The sequence below is a fragment of the Cygnus atratus genome, chromosome 1 (assembly GCF_013377495.2).
Source record: "Cygnus atratus isolate AKBS03 ecotype Queensland, Australia chromosome 1, CAtr_DNAZoo_HiC_assembly, whole genome shotgun sequence".
Classification (NCBI taxonomy): Eukaryota; Metazoa; Chordata; class Aves; order Anseriformes; family Anatidae; genus Cygnus; species Cygnus atratus.
In genome coordinates this window covers 99,434,434-99,455,722 of record NC_066362.1, presented here as the reverse complement: position 1 = coordinate 99,455,722, position 21,289 = coordinate 99,434,434, and the positions used below count along the sequence as shown (strand labels likewise).

At 41.6% G+C, this 21,289-nt stretch overlaps 1 protein-coding gene across 1 annotated transcript in view; it reads left to right on the top strand.

Annotated features, from left to right (window-relative positions):
* TBX15 (T-box transcription factor 15) overlaps positions 1-20,969 on the top strand; it is a 123,000-nt gene extending 102,031 nt beyond the window's left edge. Inside the window, exon 8 of the mRNA XM_050714719.1 lies at positions 20,884-20,969. Within this exon, the coding sequence (XP_050570676.1) occupies positions 20,884-20,954 (71 nt within the window). The 3' untranslated portion in view covers positions 20,955-20,969. The remainder of the gene's footprint in view (positions 1-20,883) is intronic.
* Positions 20,970-21,289: the final 320 nt, after the last annotated feature.

Below are 21,289 nucleotides of genomic sequence, written 5' to 3'. Positions count from 1 at the left end.
TTGGAAAGTTGTAAGCCGACCACTTAGGAGGAGTGTGAGCAGTCAGAAATACTGCTCAGCAGCTACCAGCCCAGAAATCTGTTTACTGGGAAGATTTCACTAAAGCCATGATACTTTACACAACTGAAACCCCTGATACAGTTCACAATCAGACTTCTCTTAAAAACAACACTTTTCAGTGATCTGATCAGCTTCAGAAATGAGCAAACATTCCCTGGGAGCTCTATTACAGTAAAAATTCTGTCTTCTCAATTTTTTTTTTAAATCGAGTGCTTGGGATATGTAAGGTGCCTGCCTTCACAGGAGTGTGTCTTAAGGACAGCTCGAGTTGTTATCTTGATTGTTAAACTCTAATAAAAAGCTCTTCAGAGCCATTTTTCACAGTTAATATATAAAAATAATAGTTACAAATAATCATATAATTTTTATTTCATTTAAGATGTCATTTTGGGGTATTTGTCATCTTTTAATTTGCATTGCATTTCTAACATGAGATTGAGGCATTAATACTGAAAGTAGTAGGGAAGCTGAAGCCCCACGGACCTGGCTGTAAGAGTTATGACTGTAGAATTTATAGTTTTCCTTGTGTCAATAAACTTCCTTTCTGAATAAAAAGAAATAAAAATAATAATAATAATAAAAAACCCAACACCAGGAAGGTAGAAAGACCTTGAAAGATAAATTCTGCAACATTTCTTCATTTTTATTTTTACAGGGGAAAATAAATATACAAATACCATTCCCAGTCTGTCTGACTGCATTGTGGTTTTTACTTTGTCTGGTCTGGGAGGCTTCAGAAAAAAGCTGGAGGGACTACTTATGAGAGAGAATTCATCCCTGCCCTTGTCTTCTGTTTACTCCTGATAATTGACTCTGGATTTAAACTAGAAACAGGGTGTTTTAAAACTGTTTTAAAATCCTTTCAGAATCTTTCAGAAATACTCTTCATTCTGCACATTGAATTTTGATGTGATTTGGGGTTTGATTCCGTCCTGTGGCAACAATTTCTACAGTTTAACAGTAGTATGAACAAATATTTCCTTCTGCTGGCTACTTGCATTACATAAGAGAGTCGTGTATGAAGGCCATGATTGTGAAAGGTTTCATGACCATGAATCCTAAAGATAATGAATGAAACACACATGCAGATCAGGAAGTTCTCTGTTTCTTGTCTCACAACCTGGGCACCAAGACACACTCAGTTTTTCAAAATAGCTTTTCCTTGCCCCATGCAGTTTTTTCTTTGATTCCAGTGTCTGTTTGGAGATGTGGTACCATGAACACATATAATCTTGGCATGTGGCATGCAGGAGAGTTTTTCACTTATCACATGGCATGGTGTGGCACCTGCAACCCTCCTTTATTCACCCTCACTTCTTCGGGACTTTGGGGGGAGAGGGGGAGAACTGTTCACTGATTAACTGCTGCCTCACACTGGGGCTAGGTCATTAGTGAGGTATACCCTGCCACATTCAGACTCCCTCTGAACAGACAAAACTAAAGAAAATTTTAGATAGATTTATGAGACATTTGGTCTTCTTTCAGTATCCATTGTTTCATATTTATGTCATCATGGTCGTATTGCCTGTTCTCTTTGTTTGGCTCAGTCTTTCAGAGCTTTCTAACAAATTTTGCTAAAACTGACTTTTACAGCTTGGTTTCTCCTACAAGTGCAATCAGCTGATTGAGCTGTTTGCTCAATTCTTGTTCAAGTGGTAGAAGCATTTTTTAACTTTGAAGCTGTTTATTGAATGACCTGATCTCCAGTGTTAATGTTTTGCTGTGATCAAAATACGTAACAAGCAACACCAGCATGCTGCTGGCAGCTTATCGCTCAAGTGCCTTCCTTACCCCCATCTGATTCATTGCCTTTCAGCCTAGTAAGTTAGCTGAAAAACTTTCTCATACATCTGGATGGTGCAGCCTTTTGAGTGTCACGGAAAGAAATCATACTGTTCAAGACCAAAGTATTGATTTTTCTTATTTATTCCATTTAAGTCTTTATGAGTGAGCCTCATAAACCAAATTAAAGTAAAATTAAAATACTTCTCAATATCAAAATGTATGTTTCTAATCTTCATTTAAACAAAGAATGAATTCCATCAAAAATTGTCACTTAAAAAAGCAAAAGACAGATGTAGGGCACAGCCTTCAATATTAGCATGAAGAACTAGACTCCCAGTTTCCATGCATTTTAATAGGAACCCACTGGGAGAGCTTTGAAATTGTCACCTAGACTCTTCAACGATATGATCCTTCAAGGTATTGTGCAGGCTGTCCCTGATCCTACCAAGCTCTTCAGCATGCTGAGGTAATGTTACTCTGTCCAATTGCCCTCAGTACAAAAATTACTGACCTCAGGGTCAGTGTTTATTGACTGTATTTACAGCCTTTTTTTATTTAGATCTTATATAGCTATGTGACATATTAAAAATAAGACAGCTTAGTTATTTTTTCATCTTAGTATATGGAAGATATGTTTTGCTGATCCAGGACCAGAATATTCAGCATCAAGACTGAAACAGGATAGGAAAAAAAGCCGAGCAAGGGTTGTATGTTCTGTGATGTAGAGTTATAACACAAATATGACTGTGTGTGAAAGTTACACAGACTTTCTGTGAGGATTAAAAACAAGCTAACATTGAAATGGGGAAAAATGTAATAAACTCTTTCCTTGGTTGTCACTGAGCAAAGCAAAAGCAGAGCAGTGTTCGGAGTGCAGCATCAAAAATAACAGGCTAAAACACATTAAAATAGATTACCTAGTGTTATGCACAGGTGCACAGGTGAAATCCTCTCAGCATAACACTCTCCTGAATAGACAACCTGCTTAAGTCCTCATCAACCCCCAAAAAACTTGCATGCACCCCCAAGAATTTTCATTTAGCACATGCATGCTGTTAGACACCAGAGGATCTACCAAGAGGCCAAGTACTGCAGAAACCAGAGGTCTTTATTCCACTGTTCCGGGTCCCACCTGTTTGTTCTTAGCCCATGCAGGCTTCTGGCTTCCAGCGCAGAAGGGAAGTGTCTGCATCTCCCAGTTAGATGCTGCAGATTTAAACGGCAAAACATCATGTGTATATTGGAAGAAGAGCCCTTTTCTAAAAGTCCAATCCAAATGCCAAGAAACATAGTGGAAATATCCATGATAGGAGATTCTTCGTTCTACAGCACAGGTTGTTTCAAATGCAAACCTTGCAAATTGTTACAAAAATGAAGAGGATAGATGCAAAAATAATCGAAGCGGGTTTGTAAGCAAGCCTTGAACACTTATTTAGCTCCATTCCTTAACACACTGACAGGCTCAGGACAGAAATATTACTGTGAGCACAGTCAGTGCAGCTGTGAACATTGCACTCCAGTGCAACATAGTGTTCTTGGAGGAAATGTGGGTGCTGTGTACTCAAGCAAGATACTCAGGGCACAAACATTAAAATAAATTAAGGTACACAGTCTGTGACAATAAATTAAATATACTATGGCAAAAATTACAGCAGATTATCTGCTAGTGCAGTTGATTTATTGCATACCAATCGAAGCTTTACTGATGTAGGTGAGGGATGACAGACAGTCATTTGCAATAATAATAATAATAATAATAATAATAATAATAATAACATATTCAGCTTTTTTTTTTTTTTTTGATTTTGTTTATGTTTTTCAACACAGTTAGAAACATTCACCTAGAACATGTTAGACCCTATCCTGCACTAGGAGATGAATTTTTTTGGACATTGCTTGTTGGACATCATTCTAAACAAAACAACAAGAACATGAAAGTGCACCCAAGGACTAGGCAGAGGAATTCCTGAGCATGCCAATTATATGCTACAGGAATACCAGGAGTGCAGCTATAAGAGCAGTGGCAGAACTTTGTGAGGAGTGTGCTGGTGTGGTTAAGGGATTATTTACTATAAATAAGCCAGTTCCACCCAAGGAACAGCTGACTCCTTCAGCATTTTTTCTTCTTTAGAGAGTCAGCCTCCAGGCCCAGGCATTTTGGCCAGGTCTTTAACCCAGCATTTTGAGTCCATTGACAGGACCATTTCTAACACAATCACAAATACATGTATTTCTCTGCTGGGGAGGGATTTGTGTAGCCTGCTGTTGGCCCACAAAACTTTTGCTGGGGTTGTGGCTCACTCAGTTTTCTGACTGCTCCTTCTAGTTTTTCTGTAATTGTTATCTAGGAACCTGTACAGAATACAGTCAGGATCCCTGAAACTCTCACACAGATGGTGTGAGCAATATGCTACGTACACCTCTTTAAATATTAACTCCTGTCCTCAATAAAAATCCCCAATAATTCTGATATGCCTGAATGGGGGACTAGACTGGAAAACAGCAGCTCATATTGCTGCATGCAATTGCCATTGTTTTGTGACAGCTCAGTGATGAGCATTGCTCCTGTGCTGGTTAGTGGTCAGCATCAGCTGATTCAGGGAGGAGCAATAAACCTGCACATCAGGGCTAATTGTGCAATAGCCTATCTCTGGAACACTGAGCTAGTCTTTTTCTGTCTCAATATGGAACTCATTGCATGCTGTGGGGGAGAAGGATTAGGAGCCTGTGTAATTTTACACTGGTTGAAGTTCCTACAGATGCTGTTCTTATCCCAGTAATGTTCTAAATTTGCAGAGCATTTTGAAAGCTCTGCCATTCAGCTGGATAATACCCTTCTCTGCTGATATTGAGTGACTTCTGTGGGCTCCTCTTGGACACTTTCACAAACAGGGCTCTTGTTAGTTCATGTATCCCCTTGAGCATACTTCAGGGCATTATTTCCAGCTGACTGCACTCAGCAATACTGCAGAGACCCAGAGCTGGCCTATCTGGGGCTGTGAGAAGAAAGCATTAGCCCTCATTTTAGGATGATGAGGAAGGTGGTGCTGGTTCAGGCGAGGCTGCCTGTACAAGTTCTTAGTGTAGGTCCCTTCACTAAAGGATGGGTTTTCCCCTCCAGATCACACCAATGACAGTCCTCGGGACATACGGCAGCACTCACTGCCTTCCCAGTATTTCCTTTGTAAGAATCAGGATGTCAGGAGGGGTGACATGGTCTCTAGTTTCTCTCCTATCTGAACTGTTTTATAACATTTCCCTTAATGTGCATTCAGGTAATTGCACGTTAATACCATTGCATTTTAAGATGGTGTTACTGGCTCAGAAACGAACATACAGAAAAACTGCAGCCAATTTGATATATTAAATAAATAATACTGTCTAGTGATTGGAGGCTTGATGTAATTACCTGCATCTGCCTCTCCCAGTAAAGCTGGAACAAGCTGTTGTGCAATTAACTCAGCATAAATTTAAGTACAGCCTGCCAACACCATCCAAAGCAGGGCCAGCACTGTACTCCACAGTTTATATTAGGTTGCTATGCAAAGATCTGTATATGGAAATATTAAGATTAGTTAAAAGGAAGTATGAATGCAGATGCATGTATAAAAAAGAACCAGAGAAGTACACGAGCACAGATTCAGATAATGACCTATACTGATTGCCAGGGACATGATCAACAACAGTGAAACTGGTAAACACTGACGAGTGTGTTGTCTTCACCAGCAGCACAGCACCAATGATTTACCAGCAGAAAACCTGCAATCCAGCCATGGAAGAATGGCAACAAGACTACTGCACACTGCGTGTGACTTTTATCTTCCTGTAAACCAACAAGAAGACAAGCTTTAATAGCAAGCTACCCAAAATGAGGAAGGAGAAGACAAAGTGTGGCAATGCCATCTAAGATTTATGATGGGCATGGCTTCTGAAAGGTGTAAAAGACCTGTCCAGAAGAAAGCCAGAAGATGAAGGGAAGGTTCAATGGTAATCATCCCTTGTATGCAGGTGATTCTGCCCATAATACTTGGAGGTACACATTTTGGAGCTCATGAATCTGCTGTGTGAGTTGGCAGTGTTACCTCCTTTAGAAAACTAAATAAAAATCACTTCCGCTTCCATACACTTTTGTAATCAGTTTTGTAACATGTTTATACATGTAGTATCATCCATAAAATACTCTTAACTTCTTACTTTTTGAATATTATGAAGATGGGAGTAGTCTCAAACTTTACAGAAGACCAGACAATATCAACACAAAATTTAGTGAACTGAGGGGGGAGGGGTGGGGGAATAAAAGATTATACAAAAGGATGTTGTTAGCCTGAAGAAATTTACACAGAAAAGAAAACATAAAGTGCACTTATCAAAAAAAGATAAAGAACTAGTCATGCACACATAGGAAAAGTAACAACATAGAATCTGGAAAGATGATCTGTTAGTAGCTCAGATATCTATGGATAGCATATAATAAACTGCTCTTCCTCTTGAATGGAAGATGTGAACTAGTCCAAAGGAAATGGTGATTCTTCAGCTTCTGACTGCAAAAATAAAAATCATATCAGCAAAAAAAATCAGCCTTTGAAAGCAAACATTATCTCTGTAATCAAATAATACGGTTTATTAGATTTGTTGTATTAATACTCTAAACATTCAAAAAATATGAAAGAAAGAAAAATAGATAAAGAACGGGAGAAAGAAAGAGAGAAAGAAAGAAAGGGAGAATATCAAGTAAAGTAGCTTGACAAGCTGAATTTAGCTGTGGAATTGTCACAGCTCTAAAGCTCAGGAAAGTACTGCAGGAGTGGTCCTGGGTGGTCTGTGAGATAGATGCCCAATGCTAATGCTGTTTTCCACTTCTTAGTCCAAGAGTTCTACAACAGAAGGAGCAACATATAGCATCTATGACTTGCTCCTAAGAGGAAAAGTGAGGAATTCACAATTTCTCAGAGCAGCTGAGATGCAATTGAGCTTGAATCCAAACCTAAAAAATTCTCTAGGTTCATTCATCCATAATATCTATGTTTTTTCTCCCTTCAGCTGTTGCCACAGTTGTGCCGCTGGGGGGTTCTTTAATTCAGTTCTCCACTGCTTTTATCCATGTTTCCCAGAACACTAGCAGCTGCAATATAATGAGATTATTTATGATTTCTAAATATCATCTTATAATGTATCTCCCAGGCCAGTAAAGCAGCAGCCCAGCAAAGCACACTGAACCAGAGCTGCCTGTAGCAATCCCACAGTGTTCAGCCATTCATTTCCATTTCCTGGCTTTTCAGATTTCCTTCTGGATTTTTTTTTTCACAGCAATAACAGAAAGAAAAATGTTATTGGCTGCTGGTGTTCAGTCCCTGAAGAGGTATAGCAGCAGGAACCTCCTTTCTAGGACTCTTTTGGTGGCACTAAGCAGAAAGAAGTTCTGTCCTTGATGCAATCCCCACACGTGGAAAGTGCTGTAAACTATGGTGTTTCCTGACCCAGTTACCATTGAATGACAGTCTGCAGTGACAAGGATGGATGTGATCACACAACCTTCTGACCTGGTCTCAACAGCTGGCACTTCTTCCGTCATTTGTGCACTTATCTTATCCACTCTAGGCCTTGTTCTGACTTCCATGACAGCCGTTTTAGATAAGTACTTACTTGAGGGTGAACACATTTCTAACGCTGCAAGTGCAGATTGCTTCTCCTTCAGTGCAAAAATGTGTTGACTGCTTTTCAGCAAACTTGTTCAACATTCATTTCTTAATAAAGGTTTTCATATAGCAAGAAAACATAATTTCAGATTTTCCATTAAATTCTATTTTATGGTGAGTAACTTCGAAGAGGATTTTTGCTGCTTTATATAGACAGAAAACTACCTACATCCTCCTGTTTGCAATAGCACTTGAAAATTTATCTTCTGCTTTCCACAGTCATAGCACTTAGAGGTTTTAAATAAACAATCTCTGCATCTCCCTTGCTTGTCAAGGCAGTATAGCCCATTTTACAGACCATAGGGACAGAACAAAAGATTTGCCTAAGGCCATGTATACCATGTGCCAGTCTCTACTCCATTTCTTGCAAAACTGTAATCACTGGTAGAAGTGACGACAAAGGCTCCACCTCTGCCAGTTTGGTACCGCATTAAAAGTAACGTTGCTCCATTTGTAGTTTCAACATTTAAGTCAGGTGGGAGGAAGAGCCTGTCACGTGCTGCTTGACACCACCAAGCACCGGTAGTCCAGGCAGTAATTCTCATACTGCTCTTGCAACAACACCCAGATATGCAGGTTTAGTGGGACCAAGCCTAGTTTTTTATCACTGACCCATGGCAAGGCAATGGTGAAAGAGTTTCCAGATAACCCTGCAAAGGCTGTGGGTTGCACACGCAGGAAAGCTTTATCAGTGTGTGCTGATCCAGAGCAGTGCTGCTGCTGGCCAGCGGAAATATCTGGGGCTCAACACCAGTCTCCTGAGTGGCACTCAGAGCTGAAAGTGCACCTCTGGAAACACAGTACTTGTGCCCATGGTGTTCTTCAGTTTGATTTTACTCTCTCTCTCTGTGAAGATAAACACAGTCCTGTGCCAGCAGCATTGTGTAGGTGCACAGAGGAAAAGACAGTTGTCCAAACAATATGGTATGGAGACCTGGGGAAAAGGCACGTTTGAAATGTAAAGGGCACTTACATTAAAGTAAGGTGTGAGAGCTATAGGAAAAGGCAAATTAAAATCAATTAATAAATAAATAAAAATCCTTTAAGTAGCCAAATTAAATAAGACACAAATCCAATTTTGCCTCCCAGGCATTTCATAAGCCCACGCCCCAGAGTCCAGGAGGTGCTGAAGGGAGAACCATGTGTCCCTCCAGGTCTTATTTCACTTGGCCACATGTAAAGAACTTTAACTCTTTTGTGACCTGCCTGTTTCTACAGCACTCACATCTTCTCAGTTTTTTGCTTTATTTCTAAGTCATTTTTGTCCTTTTTCTATTTTTTTTTTGGGGGGGTGGGGGTGGGGGTGGGGTGTTGAGTTTTGAATGCTTTTGAAGACAAATAACTTCTTTCTATTTAGAAAAATAATCAGTAGATGCAAAACATAAAGTCATTTCAGTCATAGTATTTCGGAGGAAAATAGATACAGTATTTTGGAAAGAATTTGAAATGAAAACACAAAGCCTGATGGGATTTAAATGTAGAAAACCAAAAATTCAGTCTCGCCCCCTCTTTTCCCTCCCCTTATTCATGAGGTCACCATTTCTCATCTCACTAACTATGGCATCTTGCCGGGATCCAAAGGCAGCCACCAGAAAAAGTGTTCTTGCTGCTCTGAGCACACTGGAGGCAGGCTCAAACTGGCCAGGAGAAAATAACCAGAGTGGTTTCTTGAAGCTATGGAGAGAAACTGTGCAGAACCAGAAAGAAACAGATGTCCAGAAAATGCAGACCGCCTTTCTTGTCCCCTCAAAAATTTGATGCGTAAGCATTTGAGAAAAGGGAGACCAGATGAAAATGTGTGAAATAGTGAATTTGCACTGACATTCAGCATTGTTGCTTGCAAAAAGCTTACTTGTATGTGTGTACAAAGAATGAGAAGGAGGAGAAAGTCCCTGCACGCTTGGCCTGAGCCAGGCCTCCATTCAATAAGCTGAACTTTAATCCAAAGTGCTTGCAAATACTTTGTTGCAGCAGTTTGGGTCTCTGAGGAGGGAAGGCTGACACCGCTGACATCTCAGCTCTATTCCTACTTCTCCAGAAAACTATTTCTCTTATAGCATGATTCATACTGCCACTGCACTCCCCTGCCCCTCAGGAGGTGGACCATTGTTCAGCCCTGGCCCTGTGTGAGCAGCACCTGAGCTTTGCATCTGATGTAATTCTCAGCCCACCTGCAGAGGAAGTGGCCACTCTGTCTCTAACACTGCGTTGACCTTGTTTAGCTACAGATAATTCCCTTTTTTAAAAACAAGTTGTGATCCAGTTGGGGAAACCAAGAGTGTGAGAGGAGTAGGGTTTGTGAATATTTTCCTACCACTGCAGATTTCTCTCTAGAAAGCTGGATCAAACTCAGGACCTCCTGACCATATCAACGGCTCCTACTTGCTCTGTCACATCTTCTTGGACAACAGTGGCAAAGTGAATGCTCTAATTCGTACCAAAGTCAGGCTACAGCACAATTACTTTCAGTGTACATTTCCACGTTATTTTGCTGCCACATAAATCCAGTGCAAACCTAAGTTGAAGATCCAGTTAGAAAGGCATCCTCATGAAAATTTCCCCAATACAAGAAAGAAGGAGAACTTACTACAAAGAGAAATTTATGCCTGTTAGAAGGAATAACTTGTTTGTCGAATTTTGGCTTTAGAAGTAAGTTGCCTCCAGGGAAAACTGATGACATTAAGGCTTCGGAGTCAGCTTGGCTAGATAGGATAGTCTGAAATAGCAGAAAGGCTTTAATGTGTGTTCAGCATCAAGCTCATTTCTAATTTCTGTCCATATTAATAGGGATGTCCATATGCCAAAGCCCACAGCCAGACAACTTCTTCAGCTGACTAAAAGCACATCTAGTGTCCCTGGGTATTTTGCCTCATCTCATGCAGCACCTTCACAGAATCACAGAATCACAGAGTGGTTGAGCTTGATAGGGACCTCTGGAGATCATCTGGTCCAACCCCTCTGCTCAAGCAGAGTCATCTAGAGCACATTGCGCAGGACCATGTCCAGGCACCTTTTGGATCTCCAGGGAGGGAGACTCCACAACCTCTCTGGGCAACCTTAGCTTGAAGCTGTCCCATATACCTTCTGGAACACACAGTGAGTTTTTTATCTTGGTCTGCAGCAGTCCCCAGCATCTATGAAAGACAAATCCTTTGGTCTTTGTTCTTTTCTCATTGTCTGATGCTACTTTTGCCTGGAATCATATGGAGGTATTCAGGCCTACAGTGACAGTATTTTCCTTACAGCAGTTGTGGGGATGTGGGGATGAGCAGAGAGCGTCTGGCTCTGACACTGACAGATCTCACACTGCTCCCAGGGAGATGCCCAAATGTTACAAAGATGAACCATATGGGCAGCCCCAGCACTTGAGACCATTAATAGGAATTTTTAAGCAACTGTGATTGATGGGGTAGCTCTTACAAGTCTAAGATCAATGAAAACGCAACTTGATCTTTTGAACTCAACTCCTTAATTTTTTTGTTCCTTTTTCTGCAGAGAATCCCATAAAACCATTTCTATGCAGACAAAAGCTGTCTGGGACACTTCATGTGGATTTGTCATGCATTTTCCTTTTGCTCCCCCCCCCACCTCCATCCTGTTTGCAGTTTCACATGCAGTTTGCTTTTGAGTCTTTCTCCATGATTTTTACAGGTATTTCAAGATCAGATTTTTCTGTACTTGTGATTGGATATTGTCTTGATTCATTTGAGACTTATTATTTTTTCTTTCTTGTCGATTTAGTTAATTTACCCCTCATTATAACCTAAACACCAGGGAGGAAAAAATAGTAGGGAAAAAAAAAAAAAAAGAAAAGCAGAAGTCATCAGGTACAGAGAAAAGGATGAACAACTTTCAGGAGAAAATGGGGAACCCAAGAAAGGAACAAGAAAGAGGACACACCCGCTAAACATATCTAACGAGTCTTGAATTACCTGATATTGATATTATCCCCTCAGGATTTGCTGACACAAATCCACATTATCCAGAACGGCTTCGTCTTTCAGCATTTTCTATCAGGCACTCAACTAACAGAGCAGTCATTCCCAGTAACTTTGTATTGAACTGGTCCTCAGCAAAGATGGCAATAGTCTTCCAACAGCCAGATGCTCCCAGAAATGAAAGCCCCCAAGAGTTTGGCAGGCTGCTTATAGATACAGGAGAATGAGCCTGGAAAGGTAGAGGGAAGGGGCAGGTTCTTGGAAAGCCAGGCAGGGAATTAGGGAGGGGAGTGAGAGTGGCATGGAGAGCTGTTGTTAGCTATAGTCACAGCTGGGGATTAACAAGAGAGCCCGGGGTGTATGAGGGAAGAGTACAACAGTAAGGAAATTTGTGGAATAGGCTAAGGAGGAACTTTGAAGGGGTACGGAGGGATGCAGTATGAGCGGGGGAAAAGCATGGAGACAAAGCAGCAACTCCTCTCTCTCCAGGGAAGAAAAGAACAGGAAATGGAGCCCTTGTTTTATGTGGGATTGACAGATGTATTTTGATCTTGAAACAACCACATGCAAGTCAGAAGCTGGGAAATTGTCCCTTTGGGCAAGAAAATGAAGAAATAGGGGAAAGCAATGAAAGCTGTGTGTTAGTTACATGACGCTTAAACCAATGTCAGTGCAAAGGGGATTTGGAGAAGGATTTGTAGGGCTGGTACAGACTCCTGGAGTAGTAGTGCCTGAGGTGGGACATTTCTTCCCCTCCCCTGACTAGCTGTGGGCCCACACAGCTTAGTGCATGGCTCAGAGTAGGCAAGTTCTAGCACAGTTTTGGGACAGGGCAGGAAGAGTGATTATCTGTCTCCAGAAGTTCCTGTTTGAATGCATTTTCAGGAGCGCACCAACCCTTAGCTGAGTAACACTTTACTAATAGTAAAATGGGGAGGACTTTTTTGCTTGACTGCTTGGCAGTGGAAGAGACAGGCCCAGCACGCTCCTCGAGCTCCTACAGACTTCTGGGAGAGGGGTAAGCAGCTGCTAAGCAATGGAAAGTATGTGTGCACTCTCCAGACCTCAAGCACCCCAAAGTGTTCAAGCACTTTGTTACCTTCTGGTAGTAGGCACACATCCAGTTGCTGTTGTGTGTAGCCTGGATACTTTTGTCTTTAGAGGAGGTCTTCAGTGGTGTCACACAGATCATTGGGTGAGTGACTGCCAGAGTTATCCTTTTTTAGCTTCTGGAGAACCCAAACCTCTATTTTGCAGTTCATACGTGACAATGTGGTATTCACAGAGATGCACTCACACTAGACAGGTTCTTCCATTAAAAGCCTTAATGTTTGCAAAATGCAACACTCCCTCACTAAAAATATTACATTCGTTTAGCTGATGGTAATGACTCAGACATGCCTTAGGCTCTGCAGTGTGCCAGTAACAATGCTACTAACCTGAGTGGTTTGGACTGTAGAGTCTTTTCTTTGTAAATAATACATGTGATTAACACTTTCCTTAAAAATGGTCAGCGGAGCAGTGAGACATTCCATGCTGGCAGTGTTAAAAATTGGAGTTGTGTCTCCAAGGAGCAGAGGCAAGCTAACCAAAGGCAGGGCCAGCTTCTCACATCCACACAGGGCTCTGGCCACACAGCTTGGCCTCACACCCAACCTGGAGTGACAACTTCTAGAAGTGAATGTCGAGCTCAGTCTCCACGACTTTCTCAGATGCTGGCTGCAATTACTGAGGCTGCCAAAAGCCACAAGAAGTCAGCCAGATAGTATCACCACATGCTGGCTAAGCTTGTCTCTTACAAGCATCTACCAACTGGAACTCCTTTCATTGCCACCCTGCTGCTTTTCCAGGCCAACTACTGTGCAGGGCTGAGCTTTAACAAGAGACCCAAAAAAAGTAGTCATTGGCCCAGCTCACCTCCCTTTTCAGTTTGCCTCAGCTGGGCACTCCTTTCCCCAGGTGAATATTTGTGTTATTGAAACAGCAGCCTGGTCTTGCAGAACCTTTGTCACTGGTCACATATAGGTCTTCCTCACCGTGAGCATTAGGGAAAGACTAAATGATTGCAGGGAAGTTCCTTTCAGCCTTGGTCTCTATCAGCTTCTGCTTTTTTCTTTCTTTCCTATCATCTGTTCTGATTCTAAAACTCCCTTGAAAATGACACTGACTCTTCCAGTTATAGTTGCTGCTCTGGAGCTCAGTCAGCCTTGTTGATCCCTGCTGCAAGTGACAACACTTCTCACTGCCTTTTATATATCAGCTTAACAGCCTGATAACAACTGGGCAGGAATGGATATTCCTGGCACTCCGAGAGAGTATACTGTGCAAGGCTTGAAGTAGGGCACTAGCTGTATTTTTCTGTCTCTTGATCTTGAGCTGTTACCTTCTGATTGCTTCAAAATTACTCATGAGGTCCATATGTTCCGAATTAAGTCTACAGCTGAACGCTCATGGTGCTATAGATTACTTAAAGGATTTTAGGCAGAATCTTAACTTTTTTTTCCGTGTGTCTGCACTCTTCTGAGACATTTTAGCAGGAAGTGAAATGCACATTTGGTGAATTGCTGTCAACTAGCTAAATATGGGTCCTGGTGTGCAAACAGCTACTGCACGTCTAGAATAAACAGCACTTTCTCAAGGCAGCAGCAGCTCCATCTGACAAGAATGTAGGTGACACTCAAAAAGCAAAAAGTACAAGTCTTGGTTTCTCTGTTCCCACTGCCCTAAAAACCTGACCTACCTACTGGTTTTAGGAGCTGCACTGTTGGTCTGAAAGTCACTCTTGCACCTCAGAATTTTCTGTGCAAAAAAAACCTTCTACCCTTCCCTAGGTCTTCAATTTCTTATGTTTGATGCCCCAGTATTCCCAATGGGTGTTCAAAATGCCTCTAGCCCTTGCACTCTCCATTTTACATTTTGGCAAAGGCTGGAGGGTTTGCCAGTGGTTTTGCTTTCCCAGCATGAGCCAAACATGCCTGCCAGATTTCTCAAGAGGGGATGTAAGATTTTCCGATTTCTAAATAGACCAATGAAGCATAAAAAAATCAAAACAAAAAATGAACGTGTTTTATGAAAGGATTCTCTGTTGTCAAGGAAGGAGGGCTGGCAAACACCTGAAGGCACCGAGAACTTTTCTCCTCTGTGACCTGAGGCTCTCGGGAAGTGACCTTTACCAGCCAGGAGACAGAGGAATGCAGTGGTGCCAAACTTCCCCTCCTCGTGTTGTGGACAGCTTAATGGAAAAAACTGTAAATATTGCAGAATGTTGGGAATTGTTACTACAGATAGAGACATGTACTGTGCATTTATTCTCCATAACTCTTTTTTTTTTCATAACAGTTAACTACTGTACAACAAGGAAAGAAAAGCCAGAGGTGTCGTGGTTACAGGAAGTATGTCGTGTCAGTGGATTTGCATAGTATTTAAAAGAGTTAGAGTTACACTGCAGTGACGCAGTTCTACAGCACTTGCTAATTCCCTCTTCTTCCCAAATACTTCCTTCTGGCTCCCACTCTTGTTTGTTTGAACATGGTGATCTCCAAGTCAGAGGCAGGCTTTATATTTGCTGGATTTCTATCCAGAGTTCAGGTTTCACATAGATATCACCCCACGTCCTTACACGTGGCAGCTTGTTACTCTGCAAAGTGCATGATCAGAAGAAGCAGAGCCATTGTATCATTGTCTGCTCTGATTCTGGTACAAGGGCAAGCCTTCCATGAACCGTCCAGCAGCATTGCAGGGATGACCCTGGAAAATTCCCTGGAAATGCCCTTTCCTCTCTCCACCTTGAGAGATGGTTTCAATTGCCCCCCTTTCGTGGCAAATGGGAGTAGAGGTGGTGACATCAGGCCCTTCTTGGCAGCTCCCTTTTCACAAGGAAACATGCATTCAATTAGAGGATTTTAATTAAAATACTTTTCTGTAGCATCCTGTTTCCAGGCCCTGCTGTAAATTTAACTTGACGTTCTCTCATTTAACAGGTGGGTGAGATTATTCTGAGAGCTGCCAGATGGAAGAAAGCAGAAACAGGGCTGGCTGTTGAGATAGAATAATGATGAGAGGAAGAGAGAGAGCAAAAGCAAGGAGTGGGATACATATCTGCTGCATATCTGTCAATATTTACTGTGTAACATGCTATCCCTTTCTGTGATGGTTCTTCACTGCCATATGCGCGTGACTTCTTAAATTTCTTTTGAAGGATAAAGGTTGCAAATCCGGGATCAGCACAGTTGCATTTGGTTTCCTTTCCTGTTGAGTTGGAGCAGTTCAGGAGTAACCACTGAATTACAATTGATGCAAAATTCAAAGTACACCCATCCTACCCCACAAAAAGAAAGAAAACACGCCTCAGCCTTGGAGTTGGGAAGCAGTGTAGCAGCTGTGAGGCTGCAGCAGTAGCCGTAAGAGTGGGCAGCTTGCTAGAGGTCTCTGCTGTGGCTGCAGCTGTGTCAGCATCAGCCTCCAGATGCAGTGGGTTACAGGATATGGGAGAGAAGAGATTTTTTTCCAGGAGGTTAATACCCAGCAGCTATCAGAAGCAAAGATGAGGAATGTGGAAAGCTGCTGGCTGGGAGTCTGTGAGGTAAAAAGTCTGGTGACAAGCGGTGTCTAGGAAAGAAAATGAAAGGGATCAAAAGAAAAGAGAAAAAGGAGAAGGACATTCCAAGGAGGAGAAACCTCAGAGAACAGGGAAGGAAGAGCTACTGGGGGTAATGGGGCATAGGCAGAAGGCTGAGAAAATCATGAAGGGCACAAGGAGAGGAGTAGGGATGAAGGGGAATGAAGACCATTACATTCTCTTTTTACCCTTGAACGCAACAAAACATAAAGGAATTCAAAACCAGACTGCAAATTAATGCAGGATGGTGCCTGCACTGATCTCCTTCCACTGTGCTGTGGAGGACTGTAGCAGCCTGACCTATCCACTGCCTGGTGTGTACCTCCAGAGCACAACACAGCAGATATTATCTGAGCCAGTACAGAGATATGGTGCAAGCAAAGAGGGTATTTTAAATCCACAGAGGCACTGGGCACTGCTGTCCTAACTTACAGCAGTAGCGCATCTAGTCTCACTCTTGCATTGGTGGCCTGGACAAACTGCTTTCAAAGTTGACTTTTGCAGAAGAAGGCTTAGCAGTTAAGGTGCTTCTGGGCAAAATAATAATAATAACAATAATAATAATAATAATAAAAAATCCTGGCAATCTCCGCTTTTCTTTTTTTTTCATTTGGTAAAGGCTGGTATAGGCTCCAACTTCAGAGGTCTGTAGCATTCAAAACTATTGATTATCTGCTTAGATTTGCTGTTCTAACTCTAAAGGCTCACTGAGTGAATCCACAGTCTGTGTAAGTTGGTTGTTAAATTGATAAACTTGAAATTGCCCAGGTAAGCACTACAAGTCCTTATGGTTTCCCCACAAGTAATAGGATTTCAGCCAGAGATATGGTAAGTCCAGCAAGGACACAAGAATATTTTGCAGAGATGCAATCCCATAAAGACCTTTCCCTAGCATGGAATAGAAAAATACATGAGCATATTACACCTACATTTCTGATTAGATTTTGCAGTATCATTGGCAAGTACAGCTTTGCTTTAGTTTAGCAAACTGAAATATTTTGATAAAGACCAAAACCAAAACAGATGTTTTAAATTCTCCAAACAGGAAAAAATCTTGTATAAAATAAAATCCTATTAAAAAAAAAAAAAAGATAATTGTTTTTCATTGAAAATTGGTTCAGTGGAAGGTTTTCCACCAACAGCCACAGCGTAGACATTGGTACAAACTGAAGCTTACATCAGAAAGTTCCCACACAAAATCAAGTGCTTTGGCCAGCAAACATTTTTATCAGTCATGATGTAATCACTGTCTAAAAAGAGATGTTAATTTTTTCCAACAGGATCTGCTCTCCATTTTATTGCACCAATGGTCTTTAATTGCATCACTATCCTTTAATTCTTTACCAGTCATGTCTCATACAAGTCTTTCCATATTTTCCCTGGGACTGATTCCAGGCTAATGTGCCTGTGTTTGCTTGAGCAATCCTATTTATCCTCTTGAACACAGGAACAACAACTAGCTTTTTTTATAGTCATCTGGAGCTGTCTCAGTGTTCCAGGACATGTGAAATATTAACAGGAATTGCTCAGAGTGCTTTTCAGCAAATTGCCTCTAAGCTTCCTGGTAAAACGTACCTGGTCTGTGGACCTTAAAATATTTAATTTTAGTAATTGTTTAAAGCCTTCTGAAGTTACTCTGGAAAGTATTTTTGGAGATTCACAAGGAAGAATGGCCCACCTGGCTGGCTGCTGAGACCTCCTCTTTATCACTGATTTGCTACATGTTGCCCAGATACTTTTGCATGAAGTCCCACAATTTAAGCCTGAACAAAGCTAAGGACAAGCCTCAGACAACACCTGTGCCAGTATTTCTGTGGTAGCCAGGAACTGATCTACACACACAGGTGACAGCCCTGCAAAGGGCACTCTGTACTGCAGAAGAAGTTGAGACCCTCTCCAAATCTATGCCAGTGTGATCTTAACAAAGTCCTGTTTGCACCTCAAGTCAGAGCTGTGATCTTGAGCAAAGTGGCACAAGATATACCTAGGCATCTAAAGCAGAAGTGCTTTGGAGGAGAGATCACTTCTCACTCAAAGAGTAGTATTTGACTCTAGGTTGTTTCTCAAGCTTTATGAAAAAGCAAAGCAGGAAAATGTTACTTCTTCCCCAAAAGCCAGAAATTACACCAGTCACACCAGAACATGTCTGGTCAGCTAAACACTGAGGAAAGCTTTGTTAAACCCTGGAGTGAAAGTAAGAATTTTCCAACACTTCTAAGTTTCCCCAGAATACCAAGATTTGTGAAAAGAGTATGATTCAGGAAGCTCCTAAACTACTTCAAGAATCTTCATTGTCTAATTTAAGTAGTTTCTGTCTTGCACCCTCTTTTGCTACAGATGGCAAACTTTTTACTCCATATGTATATCATATTTAATAAAACCCGTTCCCTGCTTTTTCTCTGTGGAACTGAAATACAAAGGGAACTGAACACATTTGACTTTCCAGTTTTGCTGTTAAAACTACCCAAATGAGACTAAGGGTTTCTTTTCCTTCCTTCCTTTATTTATTTTTTCCTAATATATTTTTAAATATTCTCTTTAAGGCCACTGGTCATTGACTTATCTTTCACATATTTTTAATGTATAAATTATCTTAATCACCAGCTACTTCCTACACTTTCTTCATGTGACAGCTTGTTGTTCCATCACTACTTTCAGACAGCCTTTTAAGCAGCCTGACTTCCATTCAGCTATATTTCCATCCATATCCAACAAAGTAGCATTTTATGGATGCACACAAAGATGTGAACATTTATCTAGTAAGAGATCCACAAAAGACTCCAAAGCTTAGCTAGGCTTTTCCGTGTTTTCTAATCAGGAATACTTACAAGCATTGGAAAATGGCCCTTTGAGTTTTAAATAAAAGTTTAATTACTGTTTCATGTGATTCTGTTCACACATAACAAATACACTTTTACAGTCATTGGTGTTCAGGCAACCAGTAACCCTTAGGTTAGTTATTAACTCATGGTCCAGCACAAAAGTTGGTACTGAGTTACCTCATTCCAGATGCAGGTTAGTGTGTGTAAAGAAATTACCACTTATTATTTTTAGAAGCTCTCAGAAGCTTTGTCAGTAGTAACATGAGTAGCCCAGCAAACGTTCCCTAGGTTCTTCTCAGCCAGATGTCTGTCATTCTCTGTCCTTAGTGAACCTAGTTAGACATTTAGCCTACATACATTCAAATTTTGTGATTCTGAATCAACAGTGACTCTGGAGGACATACAGATTCTCTGGTGTCTGGAAACACAGTCTCTTGTCTGCTATCCCTGCTGTACAAGTTATAACTATGTCCACATGGTAAGACAGTCATCCTGGTTGTAAGGTCTGCTAGTTTTTTTGGCTCTAGAATTTATGTAGCCCAGTTTGGTTATTATCTCATAAACAGGTGGACCACATAAATATTCCTTTCATTCATGCACATGGTGGTATATTAGAACTTGGACCCCATCAACTGGTTAAAGAAAAGTGCCTCAAGGTCTTTACAAGTTCATGCTACTACTGAGTGCACAGTCATCTCAGGACAACCATAACCATCATGGTCCAACTTCACACCTTCACACTCATCCCTCTCCTTTGGAAACAGATCTCTCCCTGTCACCAAAGCTCAAGTGGACATGACTAGGAAGATTTTCTATCATTTTTAATGTATGAATGTGAGTTAAATTATTATTATTATTTTTTAATTATGTGAACACAGGTAACTGTAGCAACATGGCCTATAGGATTAGTTACCCACAGGGCTGCCCACCAGGCTGCCCACAGCCTGTTCTTCAGGGTATGGACTCTTTTTCCTGCTGCAGATCCCTGCAGACCTCTACAACTCCCATAGCCTTGTTTTTTCTAAGAAAAAAAAGGGGGGGGGGGATGGGATAAAGTGATTTAAGAAGAGTTAATGCCCCTGAACAGATGCACCAGTAAGAGATGTGACAAAATGTCAAGTGGAATGTGCCTGAGGGCTTGGAATTTGGCCGTGGATGTAGCAGATGAGTCCCCAGGATGGCATGTCCCCCAGAGGCCCAGCATGCTTTGGTGACAGCTGTGATTTTTATGGCCTGGCTTCGATGACAGTTTGGGAGGGGGCAGCTCTGCTCTGTTCTGACAGGAATTTGGTTTGTCATCAGATTCTAAAATCCCTCTGATTTACGGCATCAACCACTGCTGACATTTTACTCAGATGCATGTCCTCTCCCCATTCCCTGTGAAAAAGAGACTGGCAGAGGTTAAGGTGCAAACACTAATGTTCAAGTTAAACTAATTGGGAGGAAAAAGTAAGTGGTAGGTCATGAGGTGATAGGAAGCACTGAGAAAGCGAAAGCTCCAGAAATGGCTCATTAAGAGCACTGAAAATGGACAGCTCTTCCACAGCCATCCGGACACCAACTTTTCTGCTAACCTCTGTGGTCCATAATCTGACAGACTTATGCCTGATGCAGGGAATTAAAAGATAACAAAGATCTATCCATTGATATCATGTCCCCTTACATTTGCCAGTAACAAAGTTACCTCCCAGAAAGGTGATCTGTGAATGTACTTGGAACAAGAACTTTAGGAAAAGGTGTCGAATGCCTCGAGCCACATAGGGTAAGGGCCATGTCAGCACAGCAGTCCTTAGCTCCTCAACTCCCATTTGGTTTGACCTTGGTGTGCATTTCTGTGGTCACTTAACACCCAACAGGGGACCAACATGGCACTTGCAGACAGTCATTTAGGGTGCAGGTTGCTTCTGTTTCCCTCCTGGATTTTCTGACCACTTACTTTTATTTATTTATTTTTTTTTTTTCAGGCATGGTAAGACACAGCACAAACGGTTCCCCGCTAGTCAAGAGCCCCACTCCCACCAGCATCAGCATTTAGTTCACATCTAAGAGAGAAGGTTACAAAATAAGGTAGGTCCATTCTGGTGGACCTCATCGGTAGTCTTCACGAGATCTGCTACAAATGTGGCTGCACAAACCTGGAGACTTCAGGGGTAGCTTTTCTTGGAGATGACAACAAAACATTTGAAATTACTGGGTAGCCAAGATGTGTGTACTCTGTGGGATCAAAAGGAGCTGAGAGGTGGGGATTCTTAGTATGGCACCTGGGACTTTTCCAGCAAAATACATGTATTTCCTGCTTGGAGCATGTGCGGATGCACCACCATTTTTACTGTTCATCCTCTTATCCTTGGGACTTAGGCATTTGCCTCT